General features: G+C 44.3%; 2 protein-coding genes across 3 annotated transcripts in view; both read left to right on the plus strand.

The window, feature by feature from the left end:
* The first annotated feature begins 672 nt into the window (after positions 1-672).
* On the plus strand, positions 673-7,750 carry abt1 (activator of basal transcription 1). Of its 2 annotated transcripts, XM_088081501.1 has the most exons (8): positions 673-816; positions 1,910-2,048; positions 2,461-2,566; positions 4,588-4,704; positions 5,222-5,476; positions 6,664-6,839; positions 6,991-7,176; positions 7,298-7,750. In XM_088081501.1, exons 4-8 carry the CDS (start codon positions 4,590-4,592, stop codon positions 7,481-7,483), a joined length of 918 nt encoding a protein of 305 aa, XP_087937627.1. In that variant the 5' UTR covers positions 673-816; positions 1,910-2,048; positions 2,461-2,566; positions 4,588-4,589; the 3' UTR covers positions 7,484-7,750. The 2 variants fall into 2 exon arrangements, with proteins under 2 accessions (XP_087937627.1, XP_087937628.1); XM_088081502.1 differs by lacking the exon at positions 1,910-2,048 and having other exon boundaries at positions 709-816.
* Positions 7,751-9,313: 1,563 nt separating this feature from the next.
* The window catches only part of grm6a (glutamate receptor, metabotropic 6a), a 49,222-nt gene continuing 42,436 nt past the window's right edge, over positions 9,314-16,099 (plus strand). The window contains exons 1-8 of the mRNA XM_088081503.1: positions 9,314-9,539; positions 10,669-11,283; positions 12,404-12,620; positions 13,096-13,231; positions 13,312-13,466; positions 13,639-13,779; positions 13,848-14,048; positions 14,656-14,795. Of these exons, the coding sequence (XP_087937629.1) occupies positions 10,714-11,283; positions 12,404-12,620; positions 13,096-13,231; positions 13,312-13,466; positions 13,639-13,779; positions 13,848-14,048; positions 14,656-14,795 (1,560 nt within the window). The 5' untranslated portion in view covers positions 9,314-9,539; positions 10,669-10,713. The remainder of the gene's footprint in view (positions 9,540-10,668; positions 11,284-12,403; positions 12,621-13,095; positions 13,232-13,311; positions 13,467-13,638; positions 13,780-13,847; positions 14,049-14,655; positions 14,796-16,099) is intronic.

Raw genomic sequence — 16,099 nt, forward strand, 5'->3', positions numbered from 1 at the left:
TGTGTGTGTGTGTTTCTGTGTGTGTGTGTGTGTCTGTGTCTGTGAGTGTGTGTTTCTGTGTGTTTCTGTGTGTGTGTGTGTGTGTGTGTGTGTGTGTGTGTGTTACCTGCGCTGAGCTGCAGTGGTTTCAGGTCCTTCAGGTCTTCGGTGAACCGGAATCCAGAGGACACCAGTTTTGTCCTCACGCCGGGACTGAGGGACAAAGTGGAAACGGACCGTTTCATACTGAAGCTACACGATGCTAACGTTAGCTTCGGTTAACTCCCGTTTCCCAGCATGCCTTTCATCTCAGAGCATCGTCCGGTTCGACTTTTCAAAGTAAGAGCTGTTGGCATTGTTTATTGTTTTTGTTATTTGTTGTTGTTTTTACATTATTTATTGATTTATTTATTTATTTATTATTTGACTTTTGTTTTTTTTCATTAACGTTTTAAGGAATTTTCTGTGCAATTTTCTTTCTTCTTTTTAAAGAGGTTTTTTTTAATTGTCTGTAAAAATGTGTTAATGTTTATGTCAAGTGAAAAAACCCAGGATTTTATAAAAAAAATTATTTTGGGTTAAACTGGACATTTTTTGTTGTTGTTTTTGTTCGGAAAGACTTTAAAGTAAACAAACGTTATCTTTATTTGAATTATAACTTTTAATAAATGTAACTGCAGGGCTTTTGTTTATCGCCGAGTTCGCAAACTCTTATTGTGAAGGCTTAACCGGAAGTTGGATATCAGATGTTTACATCGCTCCGTTTCGTCATCAAGTCGCGACTAAAGCTCCAGCGCGCGTGTCGAGTGTCGGTGAGGATTTCCAGTCAGACTGAAGGTGAGGTTTATCGATTATTGGTGATTGATCATCAGTTGCGGGTGTGTGGTGTTTGAGGCTCGTGCTGCTGATCGATTGGAGCAGGTTAAACTGGTTAAACTGGTTCTGAGTCCAGCTCGTGTCTGTTTCTGTGTGCTTCCTCTCAGCTGAGACATTATTGATCACAGACGATCGTCAGATAATAATCAGAGTGATCGATTATCTTCATCAGTCAGACTGAAACATTCTGATCAATAATTCACAGCTTCAGACCGGAGATCACCGGAAATCACCGGAGATCACCGGAAATCACCGGAAATCACCGGTGATCAGGTATTGGCGAAGGATTTCCCGCCTCTCCGTGTTACTGATCGATATTCTTAACAATAATTTAAAAAAAAAACAATAAAAACTCCAAATACTAGCAGCATATATAAATGTGTGTGTGTGTGTGTGTATAAGTATATATGTATATGTGTGTATAAGTATACACATATACACGTAAATATACGTGTATAAATCCTGCAGCATTAACACATCTCTCTGTTTTCGGAGGCGTCGCGTCTGCAGTTAAATGTGAAATATGATCGTGAACGTCGTCTGTGTCCAATATTCACTTATGTAATAACAACGATAATTACTGTAAATTACAGCGTCACATTCAGACTGTTTTCAGTTTGTACAGACTGTTGTCTGTGATCTTTTTTACATTTTACATCCTGAAACGGAGAGTGAACGTGGAGTCACCGACCTGACTTTCTCACGGGATCACGAATGAATCGAGACGATGAACGAAGAAAACTTCATCCGGAAAAATGAACGTTGTGATCGGAGGAGAAACGAAACGGTGAAATCTGGACGATGTCATCGAGTTCAGATGTAATTTAAATTCTCAGATTTATGAGAAAAGGTGAAAGTTTTTGGTTTACATCTAAAATATTCATGTCGGACTTTTATACAGATCAGATTTTTGCGGACGGCCCATCGAGCGCTCGACTTTTCATCGACAGGTTCTCCGTTACCGGAAACTCCCATTCAAACAAAACTTTATTCCACACGCTCTCAGACGGGACAACAGACACGTTTGACTTCAAAGCAAATCTTTCTTTTACAGAGACGGAGGGAGAAGAGAACCGGTGACGAATAAGTGCAGAACAACCTCGTAACTACAGCGACGATCCTGTTCATGAAATATCTGCCTCCGTTAGTGACGGACGGACCGAGCTGAAAACACGGAATAATCACTTATTGAGGTCTATCGTCACCGTCAGGGATTTACAACAATTATATAATAAATATTATGTCATCAATACGTTATCAATACGTCAGCTCGTGTTTATTTTCTTTCCTTCATTTAAACATCAGAACTGATTTTCTCTGTTTCATATTTTAATATTTTATATTTTCATGTTGTTGTTTTTTTCTGTTTTTATATTTGGATGTTTATTATTATTAAAATTTTCAGATTTAGATTTTCTATTAGTATTTTCATACTTTGATTTTTCATTATTATTATGAATATTTTAATGTTTTGATTTTTTATCATCTTGTATTTTTATATTTGGATATTTTATTTTTAATATTTTATTATTATTTTGTATGTTAATTTTTAAAATATTTTCATGTGTTGATATTTTGTCATCACTGATTGTTTTGGTGTTTCAGGCTGACGGTTTGAGGAGCGAGCAACTGGACTGAAGCGGGTTCTTGCTGTTCTCTCTGGTTCTGTTTGGACGCTGAGGCGGATCAGGAGAACACACAGGTCACACAGGTGAGTTTGTCTCGGCTCCGCCTCTCTGAGGGGATCAAACCTGTGAGCGAAATGTCCACGGCTCTTCAGCATCACAACGTTTCACTCCATTTGGTTTCCGTTCGAGCAACATGTTTCGTTGTCACGCTGTAAGACGGTCAGCAGGGAACGTTCCCACAACACTGGCTAACGTTACCTACAAGTTACAATAATGTTTTCGAGAAAACGTTTTAATCTAATTTTAAGTATGTTTATCATTTCTAAAAATGTTCCTGGGAGGTTAAATACTGACTGAGACGAAACGTTTGAGCTGCAGCTCTGAGGATGTTTTGGTGATGTTGAGAGGTGACAGATCAGAGAAACGTTCTTTTATAAACATTCCCACAATGTTAAATGAGAACAAAGGAAGAACATTTTCAAAGCAACATTCACAACATGTTGTTGAGGACTGAGATTACGCAACATTTTTTATGAAAATGTGACGTGATATAGTAACACGAAAGTTAACTTTTTTTGATGCTTGTCGAGAAAGTTACTGTAACTTTAAGAAGAACATTAAGAACATAAAGAAAAACAGGTGAAACCTCTGAGACGAGAGGAACTCCGATATCTGTTCCAGAAAGAGTTAACTCAGACTCTGAGTCAGTCACCATGGTAACAGACTCTGAGTCAGTCACCATGGTAATTGACTCTCTGAACATAACCTGCTTGCTGGCAGGTTTTCCAGAAGAAACACAGAGTTTACCTGTCTCCTCCCACCTGAAGCAAACTGTCAGACACTGATTGTCCGTATTTTTGCAATCCGATCGATATTGAAGCAGAATTATTACACAGCGTCTTACGTCAGGAGAGGATTTACAGATCTCGATTGGATGTGCTCTCATTCCTGATGAATATTTGTTATAATGGCACAGTTTTTTATTACACTAAATCATTCATCTCAGTGACATTCTGCGGCCGCACATATCTAATCTCACACAGCGCCTTTCTGTTGGCTGAGTGAAACTCAAATGTTATTTTTTTAGTATTTTAGTGAATTTTCATATACACAACACCAAGATTTTAGTCTACAAATCAATGACTCCAGTATGGATAAAATAAACAGGAAATAAAATATGAAATTAACATATTAAAAACAATAAAATAAAACAAAACTCCAATAATAAATTAAATTTAAAAAACATCCAAAAAGCTCAAATACCAACATACAATAAACAAAAATAAAACCAAATCAATAATCAACCCCCCCCCCCCTTTCTCTTTCCTTTTGATGATTGTATTTCATTTGTTATTTACGACATCTATCACTCGTCCGTCCTGAAGAGGGATCCCTCATCATCCTCTGCTGCTCTTCCTCTTCCTCTCTCCCCCTCTCTTACAGGGCTTGTTTTTCGGGAGTTGTTCCTCAGGTGATGTGAGGGTCTGAGGGCAGAAGGAGGGTGCCTGCTGTAAAGCCCTCTGAGGCAGACTGTGTTTGTGATAATGGGCTCGATAAATAAAACTGACTTGACTTGTTTTTGCTGTGAGCTTTATATCAATATTAAATATGAATGTCCTCAGCAGGACATGAGTCCAGAGGACATTTATGTGTCCAAACAGCATCCTGTTGGCCTTTAAACGACTACACGTTCAAACGGCCGCCGAACGAAAATTTACTCCGTTTAACGTCAAATGCGAATCAAACCAAAGTGAGGTCGGCCTACGATCACGGCGGAGTGAAATCCGTCGACCTTTCTGAACGATGTTTTTATAGATTTCATTTTCAGCTGCTTCAGAGAGCGTTTTCCCCCTGAGGGCCTGAACCCAGATGAAGACCAGCATTTATTCTCTCCCTCACTGCTTCGTGGCTTTTTATCAAGGTCGTGCACGCGCCGAATTCAGAGTGAACACGCTCACAGCTGATTGGACGGATTCAGATCAGCTGATCTGGACCCCAAAACTCAGAGTTTCTCGTCTCAGAGTTCAGAGTCACTCAGAGTCCGATCAGGCTCTTCTCTGCAAAAAAAACGAAACAGAAGAGTGTTTGTGTTTATTTTGCATAGAGATGGAGACGAGAGAGGAGGAGGAGGAGAGGAGGAGCACGGCCCACAGAGAGGAGGAGGAGAGGAGGAGCACGGCCCACAGAGAGGAGGAGGAGGAGAGACGAACTGAGGATGAAGGTGATGAATGAATGAACAGTTTTATTCGGTGCAGGTTTTCAGTCTGTGAAAAACTGGATGTATGTGTATAAATAAATATACGTTTACACATATATGCATATAAATATATATACGTTTACATGTATATGGATATAAATAAATATACATTTACATGTATATGCATATAAATATATATACGTTTACATGTATATGCATATAAATAAATATACATTTACACATATATGCATATCAATACATATATGTTTACACATATATGCATATAAATACATTTACGTTTACACATATCTGCATATAAATATATATATGCACATACACATACATATACACATTTACATATATACATATAAGTATAAATATTTATATAAAAATATACGCTGTAGAAATCAACTGCAGGGTAACCATGGAAACCATACAGAGCTGGTCAAAGGGACTGCAGGGGTTAACTGGGACTGGGCTTTTATTTTGAAGTCTTCAGGAACGTTCAGTTTGTGTCCCTCCGTAAAATTTTGTTCTGCAGCTGAAGACGGCGAGCAGAGAGACGGAGATGACGATGACGATGACAATGAAGATGAAGATGACGATGCAGCAGGGACGAAGAAGAAGAAGGCGGCATCTAAACAGAAAGGTGTTGCAGTGACTTCCTGTCCAGACAGGAAGTGTGTTCCAGGTATCATCTACCTGGGTCACATCCCCCCGAGGCTCCGCCCCAAACACCTGAGGAACCTGCTGTCAGCGTATGGCGAGATCGGACGCATCTTCCTACAGCCCGAAGGTACTTCCTGTCTCATTCTGAAGCCACTTCCTGTACAAATACACAATTACTATTATTCTTTTAATTAATTATTTTTTAAAGATATTTTTTGGGCGTTTTTGCCTTTAATTTAAAGCACAGCACAAGTGTAAGGGGGGGGGCACATGCAGCAAAGGCCCAAGGCTGGAATCAAACCCGCGGCCTCTGTATGTGGGACGCCCACTCTATGCACTGGGCCACAAGGCGCCCCCACAATAATTTTTTTAACTAATTTATTTATTATAGAGAACACAAATATTTACAGTATTTATATAACTGACATGTTCTTGTTTGTTTTAACCCTTTAGTGCTTCACACGGCCGAATCGCTCTGAGCAACAAATGAGCTTTAAATAATATTAAACCTTAACGGGATTTTCTACTGACTTAAATTTCATTTTAACCAACATCAGTCCTAATCATAAATATCAAATCGTCATTAATTTTCAGAATCTTAACCCTGTAAATGTCAGGTTTTTCTCATGATGCCACTATGTTTTAGATGAAATAATGAATGATGTTGAGTCTCCTCCTCCTCAGTGTGTGAGTGTAGCTGCTGACAGTCTGGGATATGTCAGTGTGTGAGTGTAGCTGCTGACAGTCTGGGATATGTCAGTGTGTGAGTGTAGCTGCTGACAGTCTGGGATATGTCAGTGTGTGAGTGTAGCTGCTGACAGTCTGGGATATGTCAGTGATCAGCAGCTACATTGACTGTGACAGGTCACCTAGTGGAAATAGCATGTATTTCCTCCATATGCCAAATATGGTCAAAATGACCTCATCAGGTGGAAAATAGTCAAAATGACAAATTCAGAGTCAAAAGCCCAGAATGACACCCAGAAATAATACAAGTCCTGTTTTTCTGCTCTGATGGCTGTGGGATCAAAAATGTCAGTTTGAATGGGTTTCAATGGAGCATTTTTGGACCTGAACAGTCTGAATGTAACTATTTAGTTTCCACAGTGTATTTTAGACTTATTGTAGGAGCTGAGCTGCAAATTCACTGATTACACTCAAATACACAATCTGGACTACATTTAGGACACATGCATCAACACACACACAGTTATCACAACAGGAAGAAGAAAAGAGACTAAACTGAGACATTCAGTCACTAAAGGGTTAATAACAAACCTAGGACGGTCTGATCAGTGATTCATTGATCCTCAGACGGCCAGGTGAGGAAGAGGAAGAGGAAGTCGGGCTTGAGGAGGTGTGACTTCACTGAGGGATGGGTGGAGTTCAGAGATAAACGGGTGGCAAAGCGAGTCGCCACGTCTCTCCACAACACGCCGATGGGAACCAGGAAACGCCAACGATTCTCCTCCGACCTGTGGTCCATCAAGGTACAGTCTGCCCGGCGACACCTGACGGCCTCACCTGTCACGATTATTACACCTGAGAGTTCATCGATGCTGAGGTTCGTTCTGACTCATCTGGTGAGCAGCTCTTGTGTGACATCACTGTCTCTGTCTCTCTGTCTCTCTGTCTCTGTAGTACCTGCACAGATTCCAGTGGACTCACCTGAGTGAGCGTCTGGCCTACGAGCAGACTGTCCTCCAGCAGAGACTGAGGACTGAAGTGTCTCAGGCGAAGAGAGAGACAAACTTCTACCTGAACAACGTAGATAAAAGCGCTCATCTGGACAAGCTGAGGAGGAAGAGGCAGAAAGACGGACAACAGGTAAATTCTGAACCTACAGGTGGACTCAGGTGGACTCACCTGAACCTACAGGTGAGTCCACCTGTAGGTTCAGGTGGGCTCACAGTTGTGTTTGTTTTAAAACTTTATACGTCTCTCTCAGGTGGACGAGAGGACATGGGACTTCACTCAGCATCAGACAGAGGAGGAGATCCAGATGAAGAAGAAGAAGATGAAGAAAGACTCCATTTCCCAGAAGCACCTGGATAAGGCCCGCCTCCTACAGCAGAAGAGCCAATCAAACGTCTCGCTGCTGGCCAAGATCTTTAACTCCAACCAATCAGAGTGACAGCAGGGAAATAGTTGATGTTGGACAAGATTGTTTCCATGGAAACAGGAGGCAAGATTGAAGTTTTTGGTTCCCCACTCAACGAGCTCGTTAAGTTTTTGGCACCACTGAACAGGTGTGATGATGTTAACTCTTCGGTGCCTGCGGCGCGTCCACATCCTCTCTGACCATCAGTCTGTCAGACTCTGACATCACTTACATGTTCAGGTGCTTCCACCTGTCTTTCTCTGTATCAAATGTAAATAAATATACCTTCTAGTGACACAAGTGTTTTGTTATTATGGGATGTTTTTGTTGCTAGAGAACAAAATGTGTCAACTGAAATGTGAATTAATTTATTTTACATTTTACAGTTTTGAAACGTTTTCAGTTCATGACAAGATTACTATGGATGGATGATGGATGGATGATGAAATGATGGATGGATGGATGGATGGATGATGAAATGATGGATGGATGGATGGTGAGTTTAACCCTTTAAACCCGGGGTCACTGATGTAATTTCTTTCACATCAAAAAAGCCAACGAGGAACTTGGTGAGAAACATTTTAGGAAATAATTTTCTTTGAAACTCGGAAAAAGATCATCGTTACAAAATTATTTATAACTTTTATGGGTAATTTCCATGTTGCTTTTTTCACTTTTATACTAATTTTAAGTGAGTTTTCTTGTACATTTAATGGATTTCTTGCTAATTTTGAGTTAATTTCTTTTTTTGCTGCTGGTTGATCTTTTTGAAAGAAATCATTCAATCAGATCACAGTTTACAGGTTAAACAGGTAAACACCTAAACAGCTGAGTGAGCTCTGAACAGGTGGACTGACTCACAGCCACCAGCAGAGGGTGCTGTCACACACAGCACAGTTACACACACACACACACACACACACAAAGTTACAGACACACACACACAGTTACACACACACACACAGTTACACACACACACACTCACACACAGTTACAGACACACACACACACAGTTACACACAGTTACACACACACTCGCACACATTCACACACAGTTACACACACACTCACACACACTCACACACAGTTACACACACAGTTACACACACAGTTACACACACACACAGTTACACACACACACACACACACACACACACACACACACACAAAGTTACACACACACACTCACACACACAGTTACACACACACTCACACACAGTTACACACACACACAGTTACACACACACACACACACAGTTACACACTCACACACAGTTACACACACACACACACACACAGTTACACACACACACACACACAGTTACACACACTCACACACAGTTACACACACACACTCACACACAGTTACACACACAGACAGTTACACACACACTCACACACAGTTACACACACACACACACACACACACACACACACACACACACACACACACACACACACACACACACACACACACACACACACAAAGTTACACACAGTTACACACACACACACACACAAAGTTACACACAGTTACACACACACACACACACACTCACACACACAGTTACACACATGCCCATGTTTTAATCAGACACACACTTCAGGTCCTCAGTCCTCTGAGCGGAGCAGCAGGAGAAAGAGGAGGAGCAGCAGGAGGAGCAGCAGGAGAAAGAGGAGGAGCAGCAGCAGGAGAAAGAGGAGGAGCAGCAGCAGGAGGAGCAGCAGCAGGAGGAGGAGGAGTAGCAGCAGGAGGAGGAGGAGCAGCAGGAGGAGGAGGAGCAGCAGGAGGAGGAGGAGCAGCAGGAAGAGGAGGAGGAGCAGCAGGAAGAGGAGGAGGAGCAGCAGCAGGAGGAGGAGGAGCAGGAGGAGGAGCAGCAGCAGGAGGAGGAGCAGCAGCAGGAGGAGGAGCAGCAGCAGGAGGAGCAGCAGCAGGAGGAGGAGGAGCAGCAGCAGGAGGAGGAGGAGCAGGAGCGGAGCGTTATCGGGGGCTGAGGAGGTTGGTCACACGGGTTTCTGGTTAGAGTTTCCCGCCTCAGAGCTTTGGAAGGAGCACAGGAGGACGAGGACAAGGACGAGGACGAGGACGGTGAGTGAGAAATAATTCCAGTAATTTTGTGACAGAATCAGAAGGTGTGACGGCAGACACGCTGAGGAGCAGCAGTTTGTGGTTCACCAAAGGGTTAAATCAGATCAAATATAGCTCAGAATGTAAAATGTTGGTAATGAATATTTGACTTAAAGAGGAGGCGGATTAAAGTTCAACAAACCACAATATTCATCATGAAAGAGACAAACTCCCCACACATTTTTCCCCAGCATTATACATATATATACATATATATACATATATATGTATATATATATATACATATATATATAAACATATCTCTCACTTTTTGATGCCCAGTGTTTATTGATTATGTATTGTAAAAGTATTTTACAATGTTGTGTAGAATTGTGTTATTAAAAACATAGTACTTAAATATGTGTGTTGCTTGTATATTTAAATATGTGTTCAAACGCAGGCAAAAGTACAGAGCACTTTTCATACACTTACCGAGTTATTAATTATTTGCTGAATTTCAGTAAAGTCTGGATGGATAGAAACTACAGACACGGTGTTGCTAAATGATTATATATGTGCTACAAGGGTCCAATGCCCTTTTTTAAAGTTCCTCAGGGATTTGGTTAAGTAGCCCACAAATGTAGCCAGTCTGCTCGAGTAGACATGAAAAATGTTTTTACTGGTTCTATTTTATATCAGTTTGGTGAATCTGATCACAGCGGATGGAGGACGCAGTCAAGAAACATTTTCAGTATTTTTTCTGTTTAAATGTTTTAACATGAAAAGTTTAATTTAATATTTCTGATAAAAAAAAAGGTTCGGTGATGGGTGGATGGTTGGATGCTGTTTGTATGATAGATGAATGCTGGTTGGATTTTGGTTGGATGACAGTTGGATGCTGGTTGGATGACAGTTGGTTGTTGATCAGATGGTGGTTGGCTGACAGTTGGATGACTGTTGGATGAAAGTTGGACGACTGTGCAATGCTGGTTGGATGCCAGTTAGATGGTTGGATGCTGGTTGGATGCTGGTTGGATGCCAGTTGGACGGTTGGATGCTCGTTAGATGATGTTTGGATGCCGGTTGGATGGCCGTTGGATGACAGTTGGATGCTGGTTGGATGACGGATGGTTGGATGTCTCTCCCCCAGGTGGCAGCAGCAGGATGAACATTCTGCCCTGAACCTCGGCTCAGGATGACATCATCAGGCCCCTCGTCCCCCCAGTGCCAGTTTTGTCCCGTCTCGTCCCTGATTGGACGGACGCCCTGTCAGTCCTGTCGGTGGCCCCGCCTCCTGCTGTGTGTCTGGCTGTGGATTGGTGGACAGGTGGTCCAGGTGAGCTCCTCCCACCAACACTTCCACCCCCACTCCATAAAGATCCCAGGTGACATCACTCTGGGGGGGCTGTTCCCAATCCACGCCCGTGGCCCCCATGGCCGGCCCTGCGGCGAGCTGAAGAAGGAGAAGGGGATCCACCGCATGGAGGCCATGTTGTACGCACTCGACCAGATCAACAGCGACCCCGAGTTGCTGCCAAACATTACGCTGGGTGCCCGAATCCTAGACACCTGCTCCAGAGACACCTACGCTCTCGAACAGTCCCTCACCTTCGTCCAGGCGCTGATCCAGAAAGACACATCTGACATCCGCTGCTCCAACGGAGAGCCGCCCGTCATCCGGAAACCCGAGCGCGTGGTCGGTGTGATCGGAGCGTCAGCCAGCTCGGTGTCCATCATGGTGGCCAACATCCTCCGACTGTTTGAGGTAAATCACGTACAGCACGCATGACGCACAGGTGACACACCTGGTCATGTAACACGCAGGTAACATGGACAGTCAGATGGACAGAGACAGACAGGTAGACTCAGACAGTCTGTTTTGTGGATTAATGTTTGTGTCTGGATGACTGCCGTCACTAATGAAGCTTCTAGTGTGTGTGTGTGTATGTGTGTGCGCGTGTGTGTATGTGTGTATGCGTATGTGTGTGTGTATGCGTGTGTGTGTGTGTGTGTGTGTGTGCGCGTGTGTGTATGTGTGTATGCGTATGTGTGTGTGTATGCGTGTGTGTGTGTGTGTGTGTGTGTGTGTGTGCCTTAAAGGGTTATTTTCCTTTTATTGTCCTTAATTTTTTTGTCCTCCGTCAACATAATGATGATGATGATGATGATGATGATGATGATGATGGTGGTCATAACGAAGTCTGCTTTTAGGAGCTGGTTAATGTGAAGCCCTTCATTAATCTGCACACCTACACACACACACAGAAACACACACACACACACACACACACACACACAGAATGTTGTATGTTAATGTGATTGTTGTATGACACACATTCAGCTGCTGTTGCACAACAGTAATCCTGTGTGTGTGTGTGTGTGTGTGTGTGTAGGTGTGTGTATGTGTGTGTGTCTGCTCTGTTTCAGTCCACCAGTGTTCCCAGATAAACCAGTGCTGAGTGTGAGTGTGTTAATTTATCCCTGAGCTGTGTCTGCAGGAGGATGTCAGTTTGTGGTGTAAAAGTGAAAACATGTCTTTGAATTTAACATGAAATAAAGTAAATAAAGTTTTTTTTTTAAAAAAGAAAAAGTATGAATTAAGCACCAAATCCTCACTGAAGTCGTATCAGGACGCTTTTCACACAGAGCAGCTCACAACTCGGAGAGATCCAACAAGCAATGAAAACAACGGAAACAACAACAGAGATGTGACTCGTAATAACGTGACCATAACAGAATCCTGTAAAGACACGGGAAACATTAACGGTGACAGCAGCCGCCGTCACACAGGAAAACCTCTGACTCATGCTTCACCAGGCCGTGTGTTTTGGTGTTTTTGCAACATGACACAGTGACTGATTATTGGTTATCGATCCATGTTTCAGATCCCTCAGGTGAGCTACGCCTCGACGGCTCCGGAGCTCAGCGATAATAACCGTTATGACTTCTTCTCTCGGGTGGTCCCTCCGGACTCATACCAGGCGCAGGCCATGCTGGACATCGTCAAGGCTCTGGGCTGGAACTACGTGTCTACGCTGGCGTCCGAGGGAAACTACGGAGAGAGTGGTGTGGACGCCTTCATGCAGATCTCCAGAGAGGCCGGTATGTTGGAGCTCTGATCCCAGTTTGGTTGAAAAAAACTCTACGCTGTGATTAATAAGTCTGTTTGACGAAGAGTTAAATCCGGCCTCCAGCTCCAAACTGGATCATGTTTTCTCTAATAATGGCCCAAACTTTGAGCCAGTAACAGTGTGGTGGTCCTGGAGGACCGTGTGGTGGTCCTGGGGGACAGTGTGGTGGTCCTGGAGGACCGTGTGGTGGTCCTGGGGGACAGTGTGGTGGTCCTGGGAGACAGTGTGGTGGTCCTGGAGGACAGTGTGGTGGTCCTGGGGGACAGTGTCCTGTGGGGGTTAGGGTCAAACCACTTTGTCACAGTCCTGCTCAGATGAGCGGTGGGCATGTTTCCGGATGTCGCTGATATCCGACTTCACTCTGCAGAGATGAGTCTGAACTTCGGAGAAGCAGTGACTCTGTCTGTCCCCTGTCTCTCTCCCTGTCTGTCCCCTCTGTCCCTCAGGTGGGGTATGTATCGCTCAGTCGGTGAAGATTCCTCGGGAGCCGACGGCCGGCGAGTTCGATAAGGTTGTCCGGCGTCTGATGGAGACGAGTAATGCTCGCGGCGTGATCATCTTCGCCAACGAGGACGACATCAAGTAAACAGAACCAACCAATCACAGAGCAGCTCCTCGGGTCGCGTGACTCTGCTCTGACCGCTCCTCTCTCTTCCTGGTAGGCGTGTCCTCGAGGCGGCAAAGCGCGCTAACATGACGGGTCACTTCCTGTTTGTGGGCTCAGACAGCTGGGGGGCAAAGAGTTCACCAATCACAGAGCTGGAGGACGTCGCAGAGGGTGCCGTGACCATCCTGCCTAAACGGGCGTCCATAGACGGTAACTATAACAACCGTCACAATCACACTACACGACAAATCATGACATGACATGACACAACTGGACACATCGTGACACGACTCAACATGACTCGACACAACACATCACGACATGACTCGACCTGACTCGACTCGACATGACTCGAGTCTAACTCGAAGTGGTTGTTGTTCAGGGTTCGATCAGTACTTTACATCTCGTTCTCTGGAGAATAACCGCCGGAACATCTGGTTCAACGAGTTCTGGGAGGACGACTTCAGGTGCAAACTGACGCGTCCTGGAATCAAACTGGACCCTGACAAGAAGAAGTGCACAGGTACGCACACCTGAGGGGGCGGAGCCAGCTGTAGGTGAGGTCACCTGACCCTGTATGTGTCCCTGCAGGTGAGGAGAGGATTGGTCAGGACTCGTCCTATGAGCAGGAGGGAAAGGTTCAGTTTGTGATCGACGCTGTCTATGCCGTGGCCTACGCCCTGCACAGCATGCACCTAGACCTGTGTCCCAGTAGCCCCGGCGTGTGCAGCAGCATGGACCCTGTGGAAGGACGCCTGCTGCTGGACTACATCCGAGCCGTCAACTTCAACGGTAAGAAAACATGAAATTTAACATCCGAGCCGTCAACTTCAACAGTACAAAAACACGAACGTAACACCTGAGCCATTAAGTACTACAGTAACAAGTCACAAAATATAAGTCAGCATCTGAGCAACCGAGTGTCCCCGAGTGTCCCAGAGTGTCCCCGAGTTCTTTACTGGTTCTTTTCAGGACCAAAGAGGACACCCCCCCCCTCCCCCCACCCCGCACTTACAGACATTGAAACATTAAAATAAGTTAGTTAATGTACTCTGAGGACACACTCTGTGTGTGTGTGTGTGTGTGTGTGTGTGTGTGTGTGTGTGTGTGTGTCTGTCATTCTGTCTGTCTTCATTGTGTCTATCCATCTGTCTGTCTGTCTGTCTGTCTTTCTTTAATGTGTCTGTCTGTCTTTAATTTTTCTGTCTGTCTGTCTTTCTTTAATGTGTCTGTCTGTCTTTAATGTGTCTGTCTGTCTGTCTGTCTTTAATTTTTCTGTCTGTCTGTCTGTCTGTCTTTAATTTTTCTGTCTGTCTGTCGGTCTGTTGGTCTCTTTTGAATGTATCTGTCTGTCTCTCTGTCTGTGTCTAACCTGTCTGTCTGTCTGTATGTCCTACAGGAAGTGCGGGGACAACTGTCCTCTTCAATGAGAATGGAGATGCTCCCGGTCGTTACGACATCTTCCAGTTCCAGACGACCAATCACAGCCATCCTGGGTATCATGTGATCGGCCAGTGGACCAATAACCTGAGACTCAACGTGAGCAGCTGATTCACCCAAACACTGTGTACCTGTCTCACTGCGCACCTGTCTCACTGAACACCTGTCTCACTGAACACCTGTCTCACTGCACACCTGTGTGAAAAGACAGAGACCCCCTCACAGGTCCTGTGGTCACTGCCAACAATTTTAACCATTCTCGTACCGGAAAAAATAAAACATTAAAGGGGTCATATCCTGTTCCACTGCTCATGTGATATATAAAAGGTACTGGGTAAGTTTGTTGTGATTTTTCTTCAACAACGTTTGAGAAGAAATGAAATTTAAGGTGATCCTAACTATCCTCCTGCTACATCTTGTTGGAGTTGAAGGAGGAGTTGAGGAGTCTCTGAGGAAAGAAGCTGCTCTGTAGTCTGGTGTTTCTGCAGCAGATACTTCTGTGTCTTTTCCCAGAATGCAGCAGGGTGAACAGACTGTGTCTGGGGTGGCTGCTGTCTTTCAGTGTCCTTTGAGCTCTTCCTGTTCTGGGCCGTGCATGAACCACGCCAGTTGGTGATGTTTTCAGTCAGTATGATTTCTATCGCTCCTCTGTAGAAGTTAACCAGGATCTTGCTCTGGAATTTGGCCTTCCTAAGTTTCCGCAGGAAGTAGAGCCTTTTCTGTGCTTTTTTTAACCTGGGTGGTGATGTACGATGTCAAGATAGGTTGATAGTAAATCCAAGTAACCTGTAGCTGTTCACCTGCTCCACCTCAGCTCCACTGATGTAGACAGGTGTGTGTGTTTGCCTCCTTCTTTCTAAAATCATCAATCAGCTCCTTGGTTTTACTGACACTGAGTTGTAGGTGGTTTTCTGTGCACAACTCTGACAGACTGTTGATTTCCTCCCGATATGAACTCTCACAGTTGTTTGTAATACGGCCGATGATGGCGGTGTCGTCTGCATACTTCACAGTAGAGTTCTCCTGATGTCTGAGTGCGGTCATGGGTGTACAGTGTGAACAGGAGGGGGCCGAGCACACGGCCCTGGGGGCTCCAGTGATGAGCACTGATGTAGAGACTCTCTGGGGTCTGCATGTGAGGAAGTCCAGTATCCAGTTGCAGTGTGTTGTACTAAAGCCCAGAGTCTTCAGTACAACACACTGCAGTCTTCCAAGTTTTCCCATCAGCTTCATTAGATTGTTGAATTCTGAGCTGAAGTCAACAAACAGCATCCTGATGTAGCTGTTCTGATCCTCCAGCTGTGTGAAGACTGAGTGAAGACCAGTAGATATGGTGTCCTCTGTGGATCTGTTGGCTCTGAAAGCATACTGGTGAGGGTCCAGGCTGGCAGGGATGTGGTCTT

The sequence above is a fragment of the Plectropomus leopardus genome, chromosome 9 (genome assembly GCF_026936395.1).
Source record: "Plectropomus leopardus strain MGB_pleo_1.0 chromosome 9, ASM2693639v1, whole genome shotgun sequence".
Taxonomy (NCBI): Eukaryota; Metazoa; Chordata; class Actinopteri; order Perciformes; family Serranidae; genus Plectropomus; species Plectropomus leopardus.